The sequence below is a fragment of the Phyllosticta citriasiana genome (genome assembly GCF_038021145.1).
Source record: "Phyllosticta citriasiana strain CBS 120426 chromosome Unknown IWZ02scaffold_10, whole genome shotgun sequence".
NCBI lineage: Eukaryota > Fungi > Ascomycota > Dothideomycetes > Botryosphaeriales > Phyllostictaceae > Phyllosticta > Phyllosticta citriasiana.
The window spans coordinates 1,099,682-1,122,125 of record NW_027117287.1 but is presented as its reverse complement, the minus strand read 5'-3'; the positions used below and the strand labels follow the sequence as shown (position 1 = coordinate 1,122,125).

Sequence of the window (22,444 nt, the reverse complement as noted above, 5' to 3'; positions counted from 1 at the left end):
CCCCTGGGCGCGGTCCGCTCGGCTATTCACGCATTTTCCGATCGTCTCTCCAATACCGACAACCTGCTTCTGCTTTGAGTCGTTGAAAAGAATATTGTTGCACAATGAACCCTCAAAACTTGATTGGTTTTAAGCGCTCATACCGAGAGCGTATCAAAATCAATGCCAACCTAATTCAAAGCCTTTCGTCAAGTGACTGATCACCCAACTCAAAATACCACCCCAAGAATACCACCAAATGACTGCTTTCAGACAAACACCTGGAGACTTTTTCATGCCACCCCTGCGCCAACAGCGCCTTGCCTCGTCCTCAGGCTGCCTGCACCATCGCTTCCGTTCCCAAGCAACACCACCACCACTCGCCTAATCGCCACCCCCTCGTCGCCTCTTCTTCTTCCAATCCCAACCGCATCTCTTCGATGGCCCCAATCTCCCTCAATCCTGCCAAGCAGAGTTCAAGCTCCCACTCGCCAATTGCTTCCTTCAACGCCTTTCTGATGCCCTTGGCGCCAATTCCCGGCCGTCCAAAAATGACGTGCAGCACACCGGCCACGGTTCGGCACCACCATTCGCGGATCGGGGATAGCTGAATGTCGTACCAAAGCGGGATCCAGTCCTCAAATGAAGAGCCTTGTGGAGGCAGCGGAGGCTTTTGCGGCAGAGCCTCGATTTTCTTGATGTGGAGCAGTGGGTTGCCAAAGATGTAATGCTCAGTGGGCACAATGTCCATCTCCCAATGCATCCTAGTGCGGTCCATTTGCACCGTCTTGTAGTGACCTTCTGTGAATCCAAATTTGGTCAGGCGCGGAAACGGGGCGCCAACAGTATGATTGACCTGTGGGAGCCTCGGAATGACTTTGATGTGTCCGCTGTTTAGAAGATTGATGGTGGCGAGAACCTTGCCCTCGTTGGCAGCCGTGCGGATGGAATAAGCTTCTGCGCCACTGGAAAAGGCGGTATCAAGTTCGATTTTGAAGCGCATTGCATCGATGAGATGCGGTGCTTGGAGCTGGCGCTCAAATGCCTTGGGAAAGTTCTTGTCCACGCCATACTGGCGGCCGGGTCTATTACCGCGACCTTTGTACTCATTGCGGAACCACTTGGTCGCTGCCAACTCATTCGTAGCCTTTTCGATGAGCTTGGCGTTCAGACGACTCAACTTTTCCTTTGCAGCTGCCGCATTGAACATGTGGTCTGGTGCCACAATTGTGGCGCGCACCCAGCTTTTTGCCTTCTCGATCACAGCTTCCGCGAAGCCTTTGCGTTTCGTTTTGGACACAGGTTTGTTGATGGACGTCAGCGAGATGTAGAACGAGTACTCATTGTAGAGCTCTTTGCGTCTGGCTGCGAGAGTAGCTTCGTTGAACAATGTCTCTCTTGGTGGGTCCACCCGGTCTATATTCTCTTCGATGATGAATTTTGCATCCAACGCCTCGCGCGACGCAGGTAGCTCAGAGTTTGGATCAAGCTCCCGAGGTGGCTTGACGGATATGTTCTGCATGGTCCACTCGACAATGAATGACCAATCGTAGTCATCTGGTTTGTCGTAATTCAGCGGCGGTACGTCGCCGCACTCATAGGCGAGCAGAAAGGCTTTCTGGAAATCGTCAAAAAGCTTGTCCAAGACTTGGGCACAGTGAGTTTTCAACCAGGTCCAACGATTGCGGAAAGCGGGCAAATCCCAGTGTGGATGCATGTCAAAAACTCTTCGAATGACATCCCAACTGGTGGTATTGTCCAATCCTCCAACGAGAGATTGAACCACGACCATTGCATACAACAACTTCTTGGTATCTGCGGTTGTGATGACGCAGTTCGGGTCCGCAAAAGGATTGCGATTTGAGGTGCCGAGAACGACCTTCTTTTTCACCAGAGGACGATTAGGTCGAGTGTCGGGCGTGTTGACGACCGTCTTTCGCCTGAAACGCTTCGCCGGTGGAGGCCCAACAGTGATAGACATGCCAGGCGCATCGTCATCGTCTTCCACGTCGAATGGAGGATCCAATGGAGGCGGCTCAGAGATGGTGTAGTACTCGCTCCAGTGGTCATCGAAAAGCGGTGTCGAGCTCATGTCAAAATCAGGACTAATATGCTCCCCATAGAAGTTGTGATTAATAAAGTGAGGCTCCTTGACACGATGATTGGCCAATACTGGATCTCGGTCCCCGAGTCTCAACGACTTTTCCCAATTCTGAATTTCGAGAGTCTCGCGGTCAAACATGCTCCAGTAAGGGTTCTCCCGGCGGCTATGGTCGCGCTCCTTGCCCTTCATCTTGCTCCTTTGTTTAAGCTCGGCTAGAGACCGTGGCATCAAATTTTCGAACAAGCGCTGATAGTCCACGCGCTCAACACGATGCGTCCAAAGCGACAACCTCGCGTTCCGTGTGACAAAGTACTCGGTAGAAAAGGTCCCACTACCACAGTAGAATCTTTGATCAGGATCGGTGAGGGTAGCCAACTGTTGTATCTCCCATTCTGGATCGTAGGTCTCCGGACCAGTGTGGTGCCATTTGCCGGTCTCATGCGCAGATTTTGACCTTTGGAGGGAGCTCTCAATGACGGGCGTTCCTAGTCGAGTGTGGATTTCTGGTTCTGTTCTGGCAAGGGAGCTGTGTCGACTTGAAGAAGCAGAGCCAGTGAATGATGTGTCCCAAGAATCCTTGGATCGACGACCCCTGGGGGACGGCGCGACAGATGAAGCAATGGAGAAAATTGATCCTCGACGGGTTCTCCTAGGGTATCTGGGAGTACCAGGCCTTGACATGAGGACACTTTCATAATCACTATCTGTGACCTCACTGTACGTAGTGGGATCTTCAAACACAAAGTTGTCGGTCTGAAAAGTCGAAAAGGAACCCCTTCTCTCTGCGGGCAAGAATTGAGGCAGCTCGGACATTTCGGGAAGTCCATATGCTGAGCCAGGACGGTTGTGCAAGCTCGTTTCAATTGCTGACCAAGGTTGGATCTCAGCATCCGATCCAGAGCGAGGGCGAGGCAGACCTGCCAGGCGCATGCGGCCAGTAGCACGGCCACGGAGAGCGCTACCCCTTGGTCGGCCACGAGTAGACCTGGTCGATCTGGGGCCTGCTCTTGGTCCTTTCTGCAGACCACGCTTTAGGTAGGCCTCCCGTCTCTTGTGGTCTTCTGCAGAGCGCAACTGAGTCTCACGAATCCACTTTGGGAGGCTTTCGCGCTGCACAGTGAGTTCTGTCTCCCTCTCGTAGCGCTCGCCATACCAGGAATTGCCCAACTCGTCTTCATAGTGCTTCATTTCCGGCGGCCAATAGACGCGTGGCATTGCCTCAATGACCTTGCGCTGCGTCTCGAGAACAAGAGGAGACTTGGGATCAATGTGTGGCAGCGTGAGAATGTGACGGGATACCATCGCTCCTTTCTTGTCCTTGAAGGTGTAAGTAAGTCTTCTGACTTTGCCAGTATCAATGGCGTTTTTGATCGTCCTTTTGACTGTGTCGCGATCCACGAGCCTATCAGACCCGTGCTCCTTTTTCCAAAGTCCAATGAATGGCCTTTGAATCTCAAAATCTCCAGGAAAGACACCGTTGCACTTCTCAAGGATGTCGCAGAGAAGTTTGGAACGGTTGTAGTTCAAGATGCCCCCACTGCCGAGCTTGACGCCCTGTTTTCGCCCCTGTTGCCACTTGCCTTTTTTGTGTTTGATCGGTACCTCTGAAGGATTGGGGTTTATGAACGGCTCGTTAGTCGCACGTTCCTTGCCTTTGCGAAGAGTTGGTCCTGTCCATTTCGGCTCCTGCTCGATGGGCGATGGCTCTTCAAGAATAGGCTCGGAAGCTTGAGCCAACGCTGTGGCATTGTGCTGCTCATCTTTCAATCCTAGTGGTCCTTCTGGTCGATCTTGGGCCTCTCCATTCCCCTGAGCCACCTGGGAGTCTTGCATCCGAATCGCGTTCTGAGGCACACCGTCACGACTCTCTTTTTGGCCAGGCGTTCCAAGAGACGGGTCGGAAACATTTTGCAATCTGATTTGAGAGTCTTCAGATTCCTGAGCTGCTCCCTCACGTGAATTTTCATTGTTACTATCCGCGGTGTCTTGAGGCGCTTGAGCAGACTGGGATTCCCGTGCTGAGCTTGGAGGCGTTCTTTGGTCTTCATCTCGTGCACAGGCAGTCGCGTCTTGCCCGTGCCCAGATGACTCACCAGATCGCGGCTTAGCAGTTGGTTGAGCCGGATCAGGCGCCTGACGTGGTGTAATCTTTGATGTAATTGCCGTTGGAGTACCTGTTTTTGCATATGGACTCTTGTAACCACGCTGGGCACCAGATGAACTGGGTCTCAAAGAATCGTAAAGGCCCTGGTGGCGCGGGGCACCTCTTTCTGGCATGGAATAGGGGCTTTGATAAGGAACAGCCTTGGGGTTTTCGCGGTTGAAATACCTCTCGAGAGCAGTTTGGTTTTGCCGCACAGGAGCAGCAGGCGGTTGAGGCTGGCTAGGCTTTCGTTGCTCCGAAGAGCAAGGCGCATCTGTCGTGGAAGGGGGACTTGTTCCTTGGTCGATATCGGCAGGGTTTGCAGCGTCTGGCGATGTCATATGACTGGACACATCATTTGAGACTGTCTGCGCTGGAGTATCGTCCTTGGATATCTTTGCTGATTTTCGAGGGCGAGCGGTAGCTTCGGGGTTCTTCCTAGGTCTTCCTCTTTTCTTGGTAGCCGGTATGTTATTTGCTACAGTACCGGCCTCTTTTGATGGACTGGACACTCCTGTGTTCATGGGCACGGTAGAAAGCTTCTCATATGCTGATGGCAACTGTTGAGGAGCGTTGGAAGACATTTCGTCGAGAAGCGGAAAGATAGGTGGCAGCTCTTGATGAAGAGACGTGCTAGGTTGCGAAGCACCGACCGTGGCCGAGGTAGAGTGAACCCCTTGGTCGTTGACACCTGAGGCCACGCTGTTGCTGTGATTCTCAATCATTACTGAGGGCTCACCAGACGACACCTTCTCAGCGTTCTCAGCACCTCCGACTCCTTCCTGCGAGGCTGTGCCACCACCACAAACTTCAGCGGGAGTGTACAACCTTGGCCTTTTAGACGATTGATGTGGCCGAGGACTGGGAGGAGGGGAATCCTCAGCAGATCCCTTTGCCAACATCGGAGCCCTGGCTCCTGCTGCTGCGACTTTTCTTGTAAATTCAGATGAGCTCAGTTCGACGTGTCTCAGGGCAGGAAGCACGATTACGGCCACCAATGCCTTTTTGGGCCGACCTCTTTTCAGCGGATCCCGGGGCTTCTGTGATCCAGGCGGGTTGATGTACAACCCAGGCTGAGACATGTTACCTGCTGCATGCAACGACTGCTCTTCTTCATTGATCATTCTCCGCAGGATGATTTCAGCTCTTTCGGCGATGGCAAATGAATCAATGCCCATGATTTCAAGCTCCCGCTCACGCCTCTTGGCCTCTCCTGCCTGTCTCGTCTTTTCGGCTTCAAGGCGAAGCCTATGGCGTTGGCGACCGGTCAACTTTGGTCCATCTTGAGCCTCTTGCGTTTCATTACCGGCTGGAGATTCTGTGTCATCGCCTGCGGTGATTGCATTGGTCGTGCCAAGAGATGCATCCGCTGTGACGGGATCTTGATCGACGGTGGATTTGTCTGATACTGGGAAAGGGTCGTCAAGTCCAAGGCCCATGGCTCTTTTCCCTTCCTCCCACAGTTCGATAGGGGCTGCCTTCTCAGCCTTGGCTTTCAGTCGATATTTCTTTCCAGCGTTGATTGTTGGAGGGGATGCCGGGCTAGCTTCTGGAGTTGCTCTTGATGAAATAACTTTCGGGCGACGGGGAGTTGAAGGGGATGTTTTTGTTAGAGAAGGATTCTGGAAATCCTCTACCTCTACCTCTACCTCGATATTGCCCTGCACTTCAGGAGTCTGCTGCGAGTCGCGTTGGGCCTGAGCATGTGTTGTAGCCCTTTTCAACAGCGGAGTTTTGGCTGTGGGCTTCTGAGTTCTGGCTGCAGGTTTGGTCCTTGGTTTCGACTTTGGCCTGGGAGAATCTGTGAAGCTGGAGTCGCCGTCCTCATCAGAATCAGCCGGCAAATCACGAGCCCCAGCCTTGAATCCTTTAGTTATGAATCGCGGAATATAGCCGCGACTTGGAAGAGACTTGAGACCGCTCTGGAAAATCGCCTTGTTGGATTCTTCCAAAGTTGCCATTCCGTCTTGACCTTGGAAGGCAGAGGGAGTGATTTGAGGAAACCCCCATTCGTCCATGGGCCCATAATCTGTTTGAGCTTTCTCCCTGATATGTTTCCCACCTTTGGCACGTGGTTTAACCTTGCTGACATTTGGGTTGACTGGTTGCGTCACCACGACCTCCCACGCGGCCTCGCCTCGATCAACCGCAATCTGGAAATTGGCGAATGAGCGGTAAATGTAGTGAATATATTTTCCGCTGATGCCAGTGTCTCTGACCACAGCAAGATGTCTCAAGTGATCAGGTTGAGAAATGTGCCAAATGTCAGAAATGCGACCCAACATAGAGTCAACCGGACGTTTGTAGAAAGACCCCAGTGCCCTGCTGCGGATGATGGCTGTCGTTGTGCCTGAAGGGCCCGCGTCGTCGATGACGTCCCAGAATAAGTTGGTCAGGGGACGGTCCGGATCCCATTGCGGTGGAAGCCTCTCGATTTCCTCGACATCATTTTCAGCTCCTAGCGGCGCCTGACCCGCTCCGTTTCCATCATTGTCCTCGTCTTCAGCACTTTCGACGTCATGCTCGGCATCTTCGTCGCCGCCAGCATCCGGCTGCTCATTCTTAACTCTATTTGCTGCCCTCATACTCATCGTGACAAACACGACTCGATCACGCGGCGTGGGCTGACGGGTCAATTTGATGCAACGATACCATTTTTGTGTGACGACCAAGCCCTTTATTTGCGCCTTGACTTTCTTCACAAGTCCAAGCCCTTCGAGACGTCGCATTGATCGCCACAACGACTTCATCTCCCAAGTTTTCGTCTTGATGCCGAGCTTGCTCTTGCAGTCGTCAAAAGTGATGATGGTGCATTGTTTGAGGATATCCATGAGGACGTCGAAGAAACGGTCGTAGATGAGCAGACCTCCCTCAAAAATCACTTCCCTGACCAACTCGGGAGGAGAAGTATGGTCGACGTCAGACAGGGCCTTTCGTCTCTCTTGTTGGGCCTTTGCAAACTTTTTGAGGGTGCAGAGGCTTGTTCGGGTGCCCTTGGCCAGCACATGAGTCTTGGTAATGTATCCATTTTTCTGGAGGTTGTCGGTGCGTCTTGGTACTGAACGTTTGTCCTGGCCGCTGATGCGTGTAATTTCGGGTTGAACAACTCCATCCTCGCCATGGGCAGCGATAATGGATAGGACAATGAATTCGTGTCTGGGCACTTTTTTGGGGTCCACGCCGTGCCCCGTGATGGCTTGCCACATGCGATCTTCGTTCACGAAAAGCCGAGGAGCTTGGGGATTTGCCTGCGTATTCGAAGAGGCATCATTTTCAGGAGCATCCGTAGTTGATTCGCCATTTTGCGTTGTTTGCGAATTCTCTAAACGCTCAAACTCGTCCAAAGTCGGCGGACTCCCACGGTGGTAGTTTTCGATGCAAATGTCGCGATGGACAGTCAACCAAGCCCAAATTTTTTCCTGGAGACGGCGATCAATGTGCGGCGGAGGGCGGGTTGCGCTCGCCTTGCCGGAGCTTCCAGTGTCTTCAGGCTGGGAGTAGAATTTGAGAAGCAAATCCTTGAAGTCAGAAGAGCTTGCGCCTATTGATGGTGGCTTGATCAGCAGCTATCGCATGCAGTGGAGCGCAGCGAAGCGAAGGAAAAGGCGGCATCCGAGTTTCGAACGGTCGACCTCACTTGGCCTGCTTGGTACTCATTGCAAGGCAGTGGACAAGGGCCAAGGAAAGTGAAACAGATGATTCGCCGCAGAATTTCTGCAGCTTGCGATGCGGCATTGCCGTTGGATGGTCGCGCAACGTACCTTGCTCACCCCGCAAGGCAATCTCTTCGAGCAAAAACTCGATCAACTCGTCAAAACCTCTGGCCATATTGGGCCACACCGAAAACAGCTCCAGGAATTTAGGTGGGTCGTAGCGAAGTAAGATCACGGAAGGAGTAAGTGTGGATCGAACGGCGACGATGATGTTCAAAGGCGGTGGGAGTTGCAGAGCGGGCTGCAGGAGCGCCGATGACTCGCTTAGCTTAGCTTAGGTTTACCTTGGGATCCCTTGGCTCGTGCGCTCACCCGGCCGGCCGGGGTCCGTGCGCGGAAATTTATCCGACGACGGTCACCGCCATCCATTGCTACAGAGGCATTTCTACATGCAGGTGTCTAGTGCTTTCGAGCTCTGGAGATTGATTCGCTTCTTTTTGGGCTGTCAGCTACAAAATCAAACACTAGGCTCTTGCAGAACAACTTGCGCTTCACAACCAAAGGCCGGTAAGGATTCTACTTTTACTACCAAAGATCCCACATGGTATTTGGTGATTGTGCACAGCAGTTGTGCATTTGAATTGAGACATAACGCTGGACAGAATAGCACCAAATGACAGTGATACTACTCACAAGTTGGAGGGAAGCATCCCTAAAACTCATACAAAAAAAAATAAAAACAAAAAATAAAAAAAAACCCCAACTACAAGGAATCGCAAATGCACCCGTGAAGCATTCATGCTCAGAATGATGCGCTGTTTGACCAGGAACGGTTCCCGTTTCCTTGAGAGCGGCGTAGTATGTCCACAGCCTTAATTTGTCTCACGTCACCCCAAAACGTGATACGTCCCACGGCCTGTGCATAAAACTGTGTCTCAAACCATGCAAGCTCGTTTATCCGGCTGTAGGCAGAATGACCCGACTCTGCCTCTTCAATCAAGAAATTTGTGGACTAGCTCGATTCTTCTTTTGCCATCCGGATATGCAAAGGACCCTAGCCCTTCCTCTTCGCGTCCATCATGGCCCTGTAGTTCTCAATGATGCTCTTCCGAGTTTCGCCCAGCTCTTCTCTCCTCCTCAGACTGCCAGCAGCGTTGGGTATATTCTCAACCTGTACCTTTGCGCCATTCTTGACCTTGAACTTTTCCTTTGGTATAGTAGTGAATGTGGGCGGTGCCTGTGCGACGTCGTTAAGGCCTTTGGGGGCCTCCCTCTTGGACTTGAGCACAGCCCATGGATCGTCTTCGTCTCCAACTTCGCCCAGTCTACGCTTGCGTTTCGATTTCTTCCCGGCTCCCTGCGCGGCCAACGGTTCCGTCTTGTCGTCAAACATGGCATTGAGCTCGTCGTCCTCCTCTTCCGCTAGCTCCCGCCTCTCCTCCTCCGCGTCTCGGAGCTGTTCTTCCTCTTCCCGCCACTTGATTATCTTCTTTTGAATTTTCTTCTCCAGCCTGGTTTGAGCACCCTTGTAGCCTTCGATGCTTTTCCCCTTGCGCGCAAGGCCAGCGACAGGCAGCTCCCTATCGACGCGGGCGACAAAATCTGACATTTTTTCCCCTGGCATGATTTTGGGTACCTCTTCAGAGTTTTTCGCAGGAGGTTCTGACTGTTCAGCAGCGGGTTGGCTGCTATTCAGCTTGCGCTTCTTGCCCCGCGGCGCATCGCCATTGTCCAATCCCTTGAAGCCCTTGCCAGTCTGCGACAGCTTCATCAAGCGCGCGAAAGCCTTGGGGGTGTCATCTGTGCCGTACCCTTGGACGCGCTTGCTTCGCCTTTTGTCGTTTCTCTTTTTCGTCGTGGACGCAAAGTTGTCGCTCAGCGTGTTGGACTCGCGGACAGAGAGCGGTTTCGCACGGGCGCTAGGCGCAAGGTCGTAGCTGTCATGGTCGAGGGTGATCAGCGGATAGCAAGAAAAGGATTGGCATGGGACTTACGCCGCATCTTCGACCGGGCCCTTGCGCTTGTGCTTGTGAGGCATGTCGGGAGGCGTGGACGGCTAGGCTAGGTTGGGGGATTCCAGCAACGAGGGAGAACGGCGGGCTGAACGGTCGGAGACGATGGCACTGCAGTTGGAAATTGTCATGCGCGAGGCTCAACCAACAACCGAAGGCGAAGATGATGGGGGAAGGTGAAGCGCGCCGGGCCTTTGGCCGAGAGGTGTGGCGGGCCCGGGCCACAAAGCTTGGCCTGGGCCTGACAAGGGCCTGTTGACCAACGGATTGCGCTGCCGGCGAGGCGTGCTGGACCTCACTCATCATGACGACAAACCATCATTGCATGCGCCCACAGCCAGACATGAGCCCAAGTCGAGGCACGTTGCGACTGACGCCGGGCACCGCCGGCCGCACCTGATCTTCCTCCGCGCTGAAGTGCCAGCAGATGCTGCCCGGCCATCGGCTCCACCGCCAGCTGCTTCAACCGATTTAATACGGCCCGTGGTGCCTCTTCACACGTCGACTTTGACCGCAAATTCAAGCTTTCGACTACTTGGGCCGTGGCTTCTGCTCCCTGGACGAGCCATCTGCTAACACAGGGAAAAAAAAAGGAAAAAAAAAAAAAAAAAAAAAGCGCAGAGAAGACCATCCGTCGTGCCAGAACAATCTCGGCCCGCCACGACTACCGTCTGGTACAAGCCTTTCGTCCCACGAGCGTCAGACCAACTCTCCAGGGACAAGCTACATGACTTGCGGCTGTCTGTCACGGCTAGAAAGCAGGTACGTTTCAATCGATTTCTTAAATACGTCTTTGCGGGCTTCACTCTCCCCTCGACCCTTCTGATCTCCTGTCTTTGCTCGCGACCTTTTTCATCTCATCCCTGGCCCACGCCTTGGCTCTGATTGGTCGTCCCTGGCCATGCTCTCGTCACTTTAACCCATGGTTCTGAACTTTCAACGCATCCGCCTTGAAATCTCTCTCCAACAGCATTTTTCACGTCTCCTCGTCGAAAATGTCTTTCGAGACCAAGACCATCTATGCTGAGACTGTTGTCCACACTACAGACGAGGGGATGCCGCCTGCTTGGCGAAGGCTCTTCATGTCTGCCCAGGCACGGCGCAAGTGGGCTGCTGAAGAAGCCACGCAATACGAAGACCCATCAAGCGTTACGCTACTTGGGGAGGTTCCAACTCATAAGTCATACAGTCTCAATCATGGCCCTTGGCCTGCATTCAATCTACCGCCGTGGGCAAGAACAACAAGACAAATTGTCATAGGCATCATCGTCCTTACGCTATCTTTGTTGTGAGTGCTCTTCGACTGCGCTGCCCAGAGCCCTTTACTAATTCCAGCAGTGGTGTTGTGCATCTCACAAACGTGCTCATCAACCTGGGCCCCCTCATGTGGGACTCGCACATTCCAGGCTTTCTTCCTCACCGGGGAGAACCAGGCTTTTACAGCGAAGGCCTTGGATATCCAACCAATGTCACCCGAGATGTCCAACCAATCCCGTGCCATTCCCACAACGACTACTGGCGACGAATTCCCCTTTTCGATGCGCTCCACTACGGCTGCATTGGGGTTGAAGCGGACGTCTGGCTACTTCCTTCAACCAACAACGCAAACACTGAACCGGAGCTCTATGTTGGACACAACACTGCTGCGCTTACGCCAAACCGCACGTTTCGCAACCTCTACCTTAACCTCATTCTCGACGTCCTCGACCGGGCGAATGCTCCCGAAACGCTGCTCGTCTCCAACTCAAGTGCAGCAGTACCTCGCAACGGCGTTTGGGACGAAGACCCGCGCCAAACGCTCGTGTTGCTCGTCGACTTCAAAACGGATGGCCCAAAACTCTGGCCTGTCGTATCCGAGCAGTTGGAAAAGCTTCGTTCACGTGGCTACCTCAGCCACTGGAACGGACACGACTTTGTCGAGGGCCCTGTGACCATTGTAGCCACCGGCAACGCCCCGTTCGACCTCATCATCGCAAACACGACATACCGCGATATTTTCTTCGATGCGCCACTGTCCCTGATGTACGAAGACCCTGATCCAGCGTCTGGGGCGCAGCAGTCCATTGGTGGCGCGGACGACGTGCCGCTAGACACAATTCTTGCCGCGTCTGGGCAAGGCAACACCGGGCTACCCCCTAACGTCACGGCGGCCACCTTCGACCGCTCCAACTCATACTACGCCTCGACCCAATTCAGCAAGACAATTGGTCGCTCGCCGATCCTGCGTGGCGGCCGAATGTCTGCCGAGCAGTTGCGGCTGCTGAGAGGCCAGATAAAAGGGGCACAGAGACGAGGCTTGAAGTCTAGGTACTGGGGCACGCCGGGCTGGCCCATTGGTGTGCGGAACGGCGTATGGAAGACACTAGTTGCCGAGGGCGCTCACATTCTCAATGTGGATGACCTGCGCGCCGCGACGCAGTGGGACTGGAGTCAGAGGCGGCACAGACCTTGGATATGATTTCCCTCAAGCATGCAAGGGTCAAAGGCGTACTGTTAAAGCGTGGTCCATCGTTTGTTTCTTCGTCACTTGAGATACCAGATTCCCCTTTGGTTTTGCGAGAGTTGTTGGCATTTTCGGGATTGCTACACATAGACTTCTTCAAATTCGATTGAATTTCTCACACTCGTCTACAGCTACACACCTGGGTATCATTATTCTTGGCTTACTTCAAGCACAACAACGCTCCTTCACCAAATTCCCTCTCAACGCTTCCTTCCCTCTTGATCATCCCGCCCAGCCAACTTCGCGCTCCCTCCACAGTCTTTGCCCCGACCTTGACAAGTACCGAGCCCCGAACGTTTGCCGCAGTCCATAGCACACCGTCCGCTGCTTCCTGTCTCAACCGATCTGCGCGCCATTTCTCCTGTCCGGAGAGCTCCGACTCGAAGTCTCCTGGCGCGGCCGCAGCAGCGCCCGAACTCCACGACTTTGCCCCTATCCGCGGGAGAGCGGCAAACTCGTCCATAAAAAACGCACCCAGCGCCACAAAGACCGGGCCACAGAGGACCAGCGTGCCGACGGCTGCAAGCCCGTCCATGCGGCCCAAGACATCGCCAGCGGTGGTGACGCTGCCGCCCTCGACGCCGTTGTGCAACATTATATTATCGCGGATGAGCAAGCGATCCTTCGCATTCGGCCGAGCCGACCCATCGGCCTGAGAAGCGGACGGAGAAGGGGCCAGGTAGACTTCGTTGCGCGAGACGTAGCTCCAGAAGCCCCAGTGCTCGCCCCGGGCGCTGCGTCCCTCGCTCACCCAATCCAGTGCGCAAAGGCTTGCCACTGGCTGGCCTGCACTGCCTCCTGCAGACGAGTCGGCTGCCAGCCTGTACCTTTGTATCTGGGTAAAGCTGCTTTCGCTGAAGGGTTGCACTGGGTCGGGAAGATAGCAGAGCGCTGCTCTGGGCGCTAGGTCTACTGCCATGGTTTGCCCTGCGCGGTGCTCAGACGCGGATGATGGTGCTTTGAAGATCTTGGTGCTGCCTTGCGTCAGCAAGACCAGCCGTGTTGTAGGTGCGAGTTTTATGTGCAGGTCAATGGTGTCGCCGGCGACAAGGCCGCCGCCATAGGTCAGGAAGAAGACGGTATGTACGGTGGGAGCGGCATCTTCGTTGGATGAGGTCGCTTGTTGGAGAATGATGGGCTCTGGCGCAATGAGCTTGAGGGGATACTGGTAGGAGAGTGTCTTCAGGACGGGAGTGGAGGGTGGAAGCAAAGCAAGATCGATTTTGCCGCGGCCTGGCTGCGAGGCCGAGGGCGGAAAGGGGTTGCTGTAAGCCATTTTCGAAATGTTCTCGTGTCAACTCATGATTGTGGAGTCGATACACGAGGAGCTTTCCCCGTCGTCGATTTTTTTGATGTTTATCTCCAGCCAGGAAGCGCGTTGGGGGGAGCTTTGACCGAGGGGCAGCTGCACCGTTGTCCAATGACGCGGGGTATTTATACGTGGTCGTTTGACAAGAGCGGCTGTGGGTTCTAAGCGGCATTGAGTTATCGCGGCAGGCTTCCAACGGCCAGAGCGCGGCACACAGGAACGACCGAGCGCTCCAAGCACCTCCGCCGCCCTCGCCAGCAAACGCGTCCCTCCGATCCACCGCGAACATAACCCACCACCGGCGGCTGTCGCGCCTCGCATCCTTCAACCGAATTTGCGCAACATAACGAGTCCCAAGCTTGTCTTCCTTGCCCGCTGTCCGCCGTCGCTCGTCTCGTTCATCTCAGTGGGCAACAACACCTCTCCCAACGCGTCGGCTACGACACCTTTCTCGCGAATCGGTTTGCGCCCGGAAACTCGACGCAGCCAACCGCCAACAGCTCCTCTTCCGGTTCCATGCCAGCGCGTCTCTCCAGCATGGAGCCCTCTTCGCCGGAAGTCGACGCGCAAGCCCCAGCTGACACCACCACCGCCGGCAGTCGCCGCAAGTCCGGACGCGTGACTAAGAAACCCGAGACAATTTACTCTTCTGCGCCCGCGCCCTCCAAGCGCAAGCGCAACGAAGCTGACGAGGGCGATGATGATGAAGGCGCCGACGCAGACAACGCGTTGGACGAGGAGGAGGAAGACGAAGAGAGCAGCGAGGACGAGCCAGACGAGGAGGAGATTCGCGAAAAGAGGCGAAAGAAGGTCGCGGCCCGAAAGAACAAGCCGCAAAAGAAGCCTGCTGCGAAAAAGAGCAAGCCTAACGGAGAGCTTAGCCTGGCGATAAGGCCAGCTGGGAAACAAAAGAAGGCGAAAAAGCCGCGCCCGAGCAAGATTGCGGCTGCCGAGGAAGTCGGTGGTCTCTACGGTACGCCTCCAAGAAGAGCCTTTTGCTTGCGCCGGCGCTGACTGTTTAATTTTAGCTGATGTCTTTGCGAGCGGGGACAACCTTAACGATGTGGCGGCGCGCTGGTTGCACCGATTCAACGATCACAACTCGCGCGAGCTTGCGGAGCTCATAAACTTCGTCCTCAGGTGCGCTGGATGCGATTCCAAGGTCGATGACCACGACATGGAGGACCCCGACAACTGTGACAGCAAGCTGAATGACATACAAGAGGAATACCAAGCTGTGAGTAAATGGGTCAACGTGGGGTGAGGTTGTGGTCTGACAGTCTATCAGCAAAACAACGTTGACTATCCATTGATCGCAAAAGGCAGAGGTACTGCAAACTTTCGCCACAACATGGTCGGCTTCTTTAGCTCACTTGTCGAAACACTGGCCGAGTCCGAAATGATGTACAACAGCCCCGAGATCATGGAGAACATCCACATCTGGCTCAGCACCATGTCTTCGGGAAAGAGTCGGCCCTTTCGTCATACTGCAACTGCCATTTCCACTGCCATCATTAGCGCGCTTTGTGAGGTAGGAAAGAAACTTGTCGAGAAGAATTCGAGGGCGATACGCCAAAAGGAATCCGAGGCCAGGCGCAACAAAAACAACAAGGGCAGAGTGGCCGAGCTTGATCAGAAGAGCAAGCAGGCGATTGAGCAGCAAGAGAAACTGGAGGCCATCATCAGGGATTGGTTCGACACCGTCTTTGTCCACCGTTACCGCGACGTTGACCCTAGGATACGGCTGGAGTGCGTCCAAGGTCTGAGTGACTGGATCAACACTTTCCCAGACCTCTTCTTCGATGGCAACCATATTCGATACCTTGGCTGGGTTCTTTCAGATGTATCAGCCGCCACGAGATTGGAGGTGGTGAAGCAGTTGCAAGGAATGTTCAAGGACTCGGATAAACTTGGTGGCCTGAAGACCTTCACAGAGAGGTTCCGCCCGAGGATGGTTGAGATGGCTACCCAGGATGCAGATCCAAGTGTTCGCGCCGCGACCGTCGAATTGCTCCACATCCTCCTTGACGTCGGTCTTCTTGAGCCCTCCGATATCGACAGCATTGGCCGCCTGATCTTCGATGTTGAACCGCGCGTGAGAAAAGCCGTGGTGGGATTCGTGGCATCGAACATTGAAGTCGTGTACGATGCCAACGTTGACGAGCTGGGAGGCCAAGAGGCCCTTGATGAGGCTTTGGTCACTGTCGATAATGACGACGACTATGAAAATCCGAGGCTTGAGTGGCTGAGGCTTAAGTCCTTGGTAGAAAACTTGCAGGTCTACGATGAAAGCGACGAAAGCCTACCGAGTCAGATTGATCGATTCGTCAACAGCCATGTCATGGTCGCCGCCGGAGTGGAATCGCGCATCCAAATTGCTGCCGAGGCACTCTACGACACGCTACCAGAGCTCCAGAAGTGGGAGGTCATTGCCGGATATCTTCTGTATGATCATTCCCAGAGTTCAGGTGGTGCCCAGACCAATGGCGCAACAGAAGACCCCGAATCTGCATTCAAGCTATTGTGCAAGCTCACCGAGAAGGACGAGATTATTCTACTTGACATTTTGAATGCGTCGGTAAAAATGCGGTTAACGCACACAATGGAAGCCGGCAAACCTCACAACCAAAAGTCCAAGCTCACCAAGGCGCAAAAAGAAAGCTTGCAGGATGAGCAAGAGGTTGCCGCTCGACACTTGGCCGTTCTGATACCACAACTACTCAACAAGTTTGGCGCCGTGCCCGACGCAGCCTCTGCTGTGCTTCGCTTGGAGCATGTCCTCAACCTAGAGGTGTTCCAGGAGCTGCGCCAGGACAGCACGACCTACAGTCAGCTACTCGACGATATCAACAAGCAATTCATGAGCCACGGCAACGAAGCAGTCCTTGTGGAGGCAAGTCGAGCGCTATTGCACGCGAAGAGTTACGAAGAGCTTGGTGAAATCACCGAAGGGAAGCTACAGGTGCTGTGGGAAGACACGGTGGCAGCGCTTCATGCATTGCATAAGGGCAAACCGCTTTCACAAAGAGGCAACCTTAGCGACAATGTTCTCTCCGCCGTTTCAAACACCGTTCTTCGCATATCGAAGCTTGCGAGCATATCCGACTGCGTCGAGCCCCTTGAAGCACCACCCGCGATCACGCCTAAGAAGACGAAATGCAATAGCAGCCAACCTGCCGAAGCTTCTGACGCTATCACCATCCTCATTGATCTTGTTCGCCGCGGCGTGCCCAGCTCTGACACTTCCACCGCTCAGTCGGCCACTGAAGATGTCATTGCGGTCAATGCGGCCCAGTCTCTAATGTTCTATTTCCTGTGGAAGATACGTTACTGGGAGGTCCTAGTCAAGGATACCTCAATAGGTTCTGTCCCAGACGACGATGTAGAAGCTATTGCCATCCGTCGCGACGCGTTCAATTCCGCTCTTGAGGAAGTCCTCCGCGAACGCCAAGGTGCAGACGAAGTCCGCCTCACGGCTGCAGGAATTACCCTCGACTTGTTCACGGCTTTCTCATCACTCAGATCGGCGCGCGCTGCAAGAGACGAGAAGCGCGAGATCGAGAGGCAGAAGAGAGAGAATGCTCAGACCAATGGCAACGGTGACCATGCAGCTGGGCAGCAAGATGAAAACCAGGACACCGATGACTTCTTGGCGCTTGTCCTGAAGGTACCAGCCCCGAAACAGAAAAGTCTGCTGCAAGTCCTTGGCGCCGCCGAGCGTGCTTTTGCCAAAAAGGCGGGCAAAAGCCTTATTGGTCCTGCAGAGGATGACGAGCCTGCTGACATTGAGGACGAGCCCGAATCAAGTGACGACGAGGAATCCGACGAGGAAGATGAGTCTGAGCAGAGGCAAATGATCAAGGCTGGCGAAGCATTGCTAGCTGAGCAGCGTCTGTGCGAACTCGCAGCCAAATTCGTCCTTGCCATCGTGGCGGGGGTATTGGATGGCAAGCCGTCGAAAAATGGGCTTGACAACGAGTGGACAGACGAGGACGAGATGGGCGAGGCGGGATACAATTCGACTGGTCCCATCCGCCGCCGTCTGGAGCGAAACAAAAACCGCTTGGGCAACAACTTCAAAGAAGTCGTGGCGTACCTGGAGGCGGGCCACGGCGAGAAGAGCAAGAAGTCATCAGCGGCGAGCAAAGGCAGAGCCAAGAGCAGAGCGACAAGCAGTGCTCCCCCAAACGCTGGCCGAGGCGGTTCGACGAAGCAGCAGGCGGCTGCAAAGAGCGCCGAGAGGGTCGTCAGCGAAGACGAAGACGACGAAGAGGCCGAGAGGGAGAGGGAGGAGGAAGAGACGCGCCAGCGCGAGCTGGAGGTGCACGAAGACGAGGAGATGGCGGACGACGGCCCAGAGGGTGAAGGCGAGGGCGAGGGCGAGCAAGAAAGCGTGCTGGGTGATTGAGCGCACGTACATATCAGGTAGGTAGGTAGGTAATTCGGGCATGGCAGCAGGCGCACGTATAGCGAGCGGGGCGGACTGGACAGTCAAGGACACCACTGGCGTTTTTAATGCTGCGGCAGGTTTTCTTCCTTTTCATTTCCTTTGCTTGCTTGTACTGCAAGTCCTCCTGAGGCGGGAACATTCGGATGATTCAGTTGTCACGTGACGAGGGCTGCTGCTGCTGTTCCACCATCACACATTACAGTCGACCATGCATCCCCCGACGTCAATGGATTGTGGCCCCTTTTTTTCCATTCATCTTGTTTCTCCTTGCGTCCTTTACTAACGTGTATCCCCTTTGTGTTGCGTATTTGTTGTTGCGACAGGGCGAGGCTTGCTGCTTTGCTTCACTGATCACCATGAGGTGCTCGGTCATGAATAATCATCTTTTTCCTTGTCCACAGTAGTACGGCTCAATGCTGAGTGAGCGAAAAGCTTCTCAGGAGCCTTTGCATTTCGTCTCTTTTGGCAGTGAAGATTACTTGATCAGGACTGACTGCCTTTTCCGGCAGTGAGTGATGGGAATTTGCTTTTGGGAAGGAAAGGGAGAAGGCAGACAGGTAACGAGGTGGATTGGAGATGCTCGTACATGGCACACCGACGGATAGGTGGTCTGGCAGGAGTAAAGCATACAGGAGGTACGCAGGGCATGCCTAAAAAAACCACTTGGGTACATGTAGGTACTGTCCTGTCATGGTGTCGCCGCCTTGCCTCCTCCATCCACCACAGGAACGAACCCACGCACAACCAAAATAAGCAGGGGAGTCAGTGACCCCCAGCCAGCAGCACCCAAAAACAACAAGCACGCCGGCCATCATCGCCAACACAAAAAAGAAAAAAAAAAAAAAAAAAAGCCCCTCGCAGAAACCAAAAAGCTCACTTCAATACCCAGACCTACTCATCCCGATTCTGCATATCACAAAACCGAAGACACCACAAAAGCAAAACAAGAAGAAGAAGAAGAAGAAGAAGAAGAAGAAGAAGAAGCAACGCACCCACAAAAACAAATCATTGTTCCATCGCCAAGAATCGAACTCGGGTCTCCAGAAATCAGTGAGCTTGCCACGCTCTGCTAGTCGATGCCCACATGCGGCTAGACGGGGCGCTTTGGCTGTGTGAGAGTCTGGAATGCTAGACCACTACACCACGATGGATGGATGTTTTTGCTGTTGTTGGGAAAGCAGGGATCGGTGGGGTATATGTAGGGTGCAAGTTGGGTCTTGATTGATATGGCAAAAGTAGACAGGCAGGACGAGTGAGGCTATGACGCAATTTCGGAAGCAGGCGTTGTTTGTAAGTCATGTATACATGTCTTGAGATACAGCAGGTGGTGGATATACAGCATATGCACGTACGTGCGTGTGTGAAGACATGAGGACATGAATGTGCCACCGGTCCGTCTACCCCATGACCCTGTTAAGTCGGATGTCCCATCCAAAACAAATCCAAAAGCAAGTGGTGCGTATGTACAGACCGTTATCTCTCCTTCCGCGACAGATCCATCTACAAAGACAAGTCCTACCCATCTCCCAACCCCATCAATCTAACGCCGGACATTGGATGCCTACGCCGTAGCCCCATTGCCGCCGACGGTGACGGTAAACGTCTTTGGGGCGCCATACACAGCGCCGCTCTGGTCAGAACCGCCGCTGGGCGCGACATCGTCGTACGGGAACGCGTAACCTCTCTTGTCGAGGTTAGCATCGTGGACGATGCGGGAGTAGTGGTTCGTGACAGGGTTGGTGTAGTAGTCGCTGGTGCTGGCCGCAGGCGTGTTCGTGTCGACGAGGAACGTGCTGCGGTTGAAGGCTGCTGCCAGGCGCGGGATGATGGCGTTGCGCTCGACGGAGCCGGAAGGGTTGGCAAAAGGTCCGGTGGAGTTACTGTGGAGAAATTAGTCTTGTGCATAAACAGAGTATTTTGTGTCGACGTACCTGAAAATGTCGGCGGCAGAGGGTTTGGCAAAGGTCTCGGATCCGACAGTCAAGACGCCGTTGCTGACCTTGCCGGCAAGAACTCCATAGCTGGCTTGTGTGTCGACGTTCAGGGTGTCTGACGAGTACTTGTTCCAGACGGCGTCGACATAAGAATCGTAGTAACCGCTAAAGAGAGAGCTGTTGGTGATGATGCCGTCGTTGGGAGACAGTGCTCGAAGGTTGCTTCCATCAGACGCTTTGACAATGAGACTGGACCATCCTTGGCCATCGGAAGCACTTTGAGCCTGTAGACCGGAGCAAACAGCGTCGAGGCCGTTTTGGTCCATGCCAGCGACGTGCGATGTGGCACCCGAGGTATTTTCAAAGTCCAAGGCGATTGGAATGGAAACAAAATCAACATAAGTGATGTTGGCATACAGCTCGGTGGTGTTCCACGTGAACTCGGCAAAGTCCCAGCGCTTTCTGATGCTTGGATCGGTGGGGTTGGTGACGGAGGGCTCGACCAGGGCCGGACCTGGGTTGAGCAAGAAAGTCAATTCCTCGCCGATGCAGAACCAAATGCGTGCGCCAGCTAGGTGTGGAATAGTCACAGTAGTTGTGCTTCCCGGGGCCCCAAGCGGAATTGAGCAATTTTGACTGAGGGCAGTCTGTGTATTCGACGGAGAGGTTGGATAATAGGCCGTCTTGCCGTCGGACTGGAGTAAAAAGAGAGAATTATTGTTGTCGAGGGCTCTTCCGGTGATGTAGGCATAGACAGTGCTCGAGTTTGTTTTGTTGACAATGCCAATATCAAAGGTGGTGGCAGTAGCGTTGGCCATGTTGGGCTTATTGGAAAGATTGACTGCGGGTGCGGCCTGTTTTTCGCTTGGGCTCGCTGGTACAGGGCGGTTGGTGGGAACGGGAGGAACCTTGGCTAGTTTCTTCGAGGAGCTCCCAAAACAGCCAAATAGCTTCTTGACTGCGTTGCTTGCTGGCATGATGAGAGATTGAAACGGAGGAAATCAGCAAGCTGGACTGAGGCTTTATATTGATGCCGTTTAGACACTAGATGAGATGAGACAAAATCACAAGATGCGGGCACACTAGGCAGCGGAGGGCTAGGAGCTGAAGGAAATGGGAGGACAAAGTCAGTCCGGCTCAATCATCTGAATCAAAAGGCCAGCCAGGCGTAGGTGAATCATGGACAAGGGCGGAGAGTATTTGGCAGGTTTGGAGCGTCGTCAGGAGCAGAAGACGTCAGCGCATGGGCAGCCAAGAAGAACAAGGCCAGGCGCGTGCCGAAAGGAGAAGGCTGGGGCCAGCAATTGCTCCTTGTCGCGGCGGCGAGGGGCGGCATAAGGCTCTTCCAATTGTAGGGCTGCAAATCGCATGCCATGAGCAGAGCTAGCATGGAGTCGGTCATCCGCGTGCGCGTCTTCCCCAGACTCTTCGCAGCGGGCCGGACCAAGGCGATATGTTCGCATGACTGCCTGAGGGGCGCCGGCGCTGTCAATCGCGTGGGAGAGCAGTGCTCGGCAGTTGCAAACAACGGCGTCGCAGGGAACCCAAATTTGGTGGCTGAGCAAAAGACATGGCATGGCGACCGGGCGGTTGGTAAGGTAAGACTCGAGTTGACTCGGCCTCGCGCGCGGTCGGTCGAGAGGAAGAATGTGGTGGGAGCGAGTAGAGGTGACGTTGGTTTTGAAAAAAGAACAGTTGACCGTCGACCGAGTACTTCCATAGAGCTATTGACGCTAATCCCATGCAGGCAAACGCTAGCGGCACACGCGCCGAACAAGACGAGGGAAGTGACTGACTGACTAAGTCCTCCCACTCCACCCACCACCTCGTGAATTCTCCCAAAAACCATCGCCATGCTCCTTTCCTGCTCGGGACTCGCAGAATCGAACTCCTCCACATTATCGCCTCGTGCTTGAGGCCACCCACCCAAGAATCCCCATGAATGACGGGTCCTCCCTCGGTCACGACCTCTCCGCAAACCTCACCTTTTGCAACTCAAAAATCCTCGCTTTGATCTCTCACTCTCGGCGCCCAGGAAACATCTACCTCTGTCGCTGATGACTTGGTCATGCCAGCCTCTGCCAGCCATGGCGCCGGAAGGCGTCTCGACTTGGAAGGAGCCATAGCCCTTCCAACGTTTTGGCCTGAACCGATTTGATCGCTTTCCCCATCAACCAGGGCCCTTTGAGGTGCGGCCAGCTCACGCGGCGAGTTAAACCTGGCCTGAAAGAAAAGATCTTGCCATTTTTTTCTTTTTGTTTCTGCGGTTCTTGCCGACTGAGCTTGGTGCTGCTCGAGATTCGCGGCGACTTTTGAATCCCTCGTCCTTCCGGCTCCCTCTTGCCTGATCTGGTCAC

General features: G+C 54.2%; 7 protein-coding genes and 1 non-coding gene across 8 annotated transcripts; 2 read left to right on the top strand and 6 right to left on the bottom strand.

The window, feature by feature from the left end:
- Positions 1-62: 62 nt before the first annotated feature.
- Positions 63-5,862, bottom strand: IWZ02DRAFT_457642 (uncharacterized protein). The gene has a single exon (XM_066767949.1). It carries the CDS (start codon positions 5,663-5,665, stop codon positions 311-313), a length of 5,355 nt encoding a protein of 1,784 aa, XP_066620940.1. The 5' UTR covers positions 5,666-5,862; the 3' UTR covers positions 63-310.
- A 3,071-nt stretch (positions 5,863-8,933) lies between these two features.
- IWZ02DRAFT_435130 (uncharacterized protein) lies at positions 8,934-9,917 on the bottom strand (the record flags this gene model as incomplete). Its single annotated transcript, XM_066766420.1, has 2 exons — positions 8,934-9,816; positions 9,874-9,917. The coding sequence occupies 2 exons, from the start codon at positions 9,915-9,917 to the stop codon at positions 8,934-8,936; spliced, it is 927 nt and encodes a 308-aa protein (XP_066620939.1).
- Positions 9,918-10,184: 267 nt separating this feature from the next.
- IWZ02DRAFT_457638 (uncharacterized protein) lies at positions 10,185-12,488 on the top strand. Its single transcript, XM_066767948.1, has 3 exons — positions 10,185-10,653; positions 11,081-11,179; positions 11,230-12,488. Exons 1-3 carry the CDS (start codon positions 10,619-10,621, stop codon positions 12,347-12,349), a joined length of 1,254 nt encoding a protein of 417 aa, XP_066620938.1. The 5' UTR covers positions 10,185-10,618; the 3' UTR covers positions 12,350-12,488.
- Positions 12,453-14,035, bottom strand: IWZ02DRAFT_42403 (UreD urease accessory protein-domain-containing protein). The gene has a single exon (XM_066765880.1). The coding sequence runs from the start codon at positions 13,668-13,670 to the stop codon at positions 12,555-12,557; it is 1,116 nt and encodes a 371-aa protein (XP_066620937.1). The 5' UTR covers positions 13,671-14,035; the 3' UTR covers positions 12,453-12,554.
- IWZ02DRAFT_42304 (uncharacterized protein) lies at positions 13,946-18,204 on the top strand. Its single transcript, XM_066765869.1, has 3 exons — positions 13,946-14,676; positions 14,732-14,940; positions 14,992-18,204. The coding sequence occupies exons 1-3, from the start codon at positions 14,220-14,222 to the stop codon at positions 18,109-18,111; spliced, it is 3,786 nt and encodes a 1,261-aa protein (XP_066620936.1). The 5' UTR covers positions 13,946-14,219; the 3' UTR covers positions 18,112-18,204.
- A 960-nt stretch (positions 18,205-19,164) lies between these two features.
- IWZ02DRAFT_t89 lies at positions 19,165-19,304 on the bottom strand. Its single transcript has one exon. It is a non-coding gene; the product is annotated as a tRNA-Glu (tRNA).
- Positions 19,305-19,421: 117 nt separating this feature from the next.
- On the bottom strand, positions 19,422-21,305 carry IWZ02DRAFT_483696 (uncharacterized protein). Its single transcript, XM_066769173.1, has 2 exons — positions 20,085-21,305; positions 19,422-20,033 (listed from the first exon to the last, which is right to left on the bottom strand). The coding sequence occupies exons 1-2, from the start codon at positions 21,062-21,064 to the stop codon at positions 19,715-19,717; spliced, it is 1,299 nt and encodes a 432-aa protein (XP_066620935.1). The 5' UTR covers positions 21,065-21,305; the 3' UTR covers positions 19,422-19,714.
- On the bottom strand, positions 21,165-22,381 carry IWZ02DRAFT_42290 (uncharacterized protein). Its single transcript, XM_066765867.1, has one exon. It carries the CDS (start codon positions 21,940-21,942, stop codon positions 21,265-21,267), a length of 678 nt encoding a protein of 225 aa, XP_066620934.1. The 5' UTR covers positions 21,943-22,381; the 3' UTR covers positions 21,165-21,264.
- Between the last annotated feature and the right edge of the window lie 63 nt (positions 22,382-22,444).

Excerpts from the sequence above, each read along its gene's own strand:
- IWZ02DRAFT_457642 (XM_066767949.1), bottom strand. The coding sequence starts at position 5,665 with ATGGGCCTTGGACTTGACGACCCTTTCCCAGTATCAGACAAATCCACC.
- IWZ02DRAFT_457638 (XM_066767948.1), top strand. The coding sequence starts at position 10,619 with ATGACTTGCGGCTGTCTGTCACGGCTAGAAAGCAG. Across the intron at positions 10,654-11,080 it reads CTGTCACGGCTAGAAAGCAG|TCTCAATCATGGCCCTTGGC; the intron begins GTACGTTTCAAT and ends TAAGTCATACAG. Across the intron at positions 11,180-11,229 it reads GTCCTTACGCTATCTTTGTT|TGGTGTTGTGCATCTCACAA; the intron begins GTGAGTGCTCTT and ends TAATTCCAGCAG.
- IWZ02DRAFT_42403 (XM_066765880.1), bottom strand. The coding sequence starts at position 13,670 with ATGGCTTACAGCAACCCCTTTCCGCCCTCGGCCTCGCAGCCAGGCCGC.
- IWZ02DRAFT_42304 (XM_066765869.1), top strand. The coding sequence starts at position 14,220 with ATGCCAGCGCGTCTCTCCAGCATGGAGCCCTCTTCGCCGGAAGTCGAC. Across the intron at positions 14,677-14,731 it reads GGAAGTCGGTGGTCTCTACG|CTGATGTCTTTGCGAGCGGG; the intron begins GTACGCCTCCAA and ends GTTTAATTTTAG. Across the intron at positions 14,941-14,991 it reads TACAAGAGGAATACCAAGCT|CAAAACAACGTTGACTATCC; the intron begins GTGAGTAAATGG and ends ACAGTCTATCAG.
- IWZ02DRAFT_483696 (XM_066769173.1), bottom strand. The coding sequence starts at position 21,064 with ATGCCAGCAAGCAACGCAGTCAAGAAGCTATTTGGCTGTTTTGGGAGC. Across the intron at positions 20,034-20,084 it reads TCTGCCGCCGACATTTTCAG|TAACTCCACCGGACCTTTTG; the intron begins GTACGTCGACAC and ends ATTTCTCCACAG.
- IWZ02DRAFT_42290 (XM_066765867.1), bottom strand. The coding sequence starts at position 21,942 with ATGGCGATGGTTTTTGGGAGAATTCACGAGGTGGTGGGTGGAGTGGGA.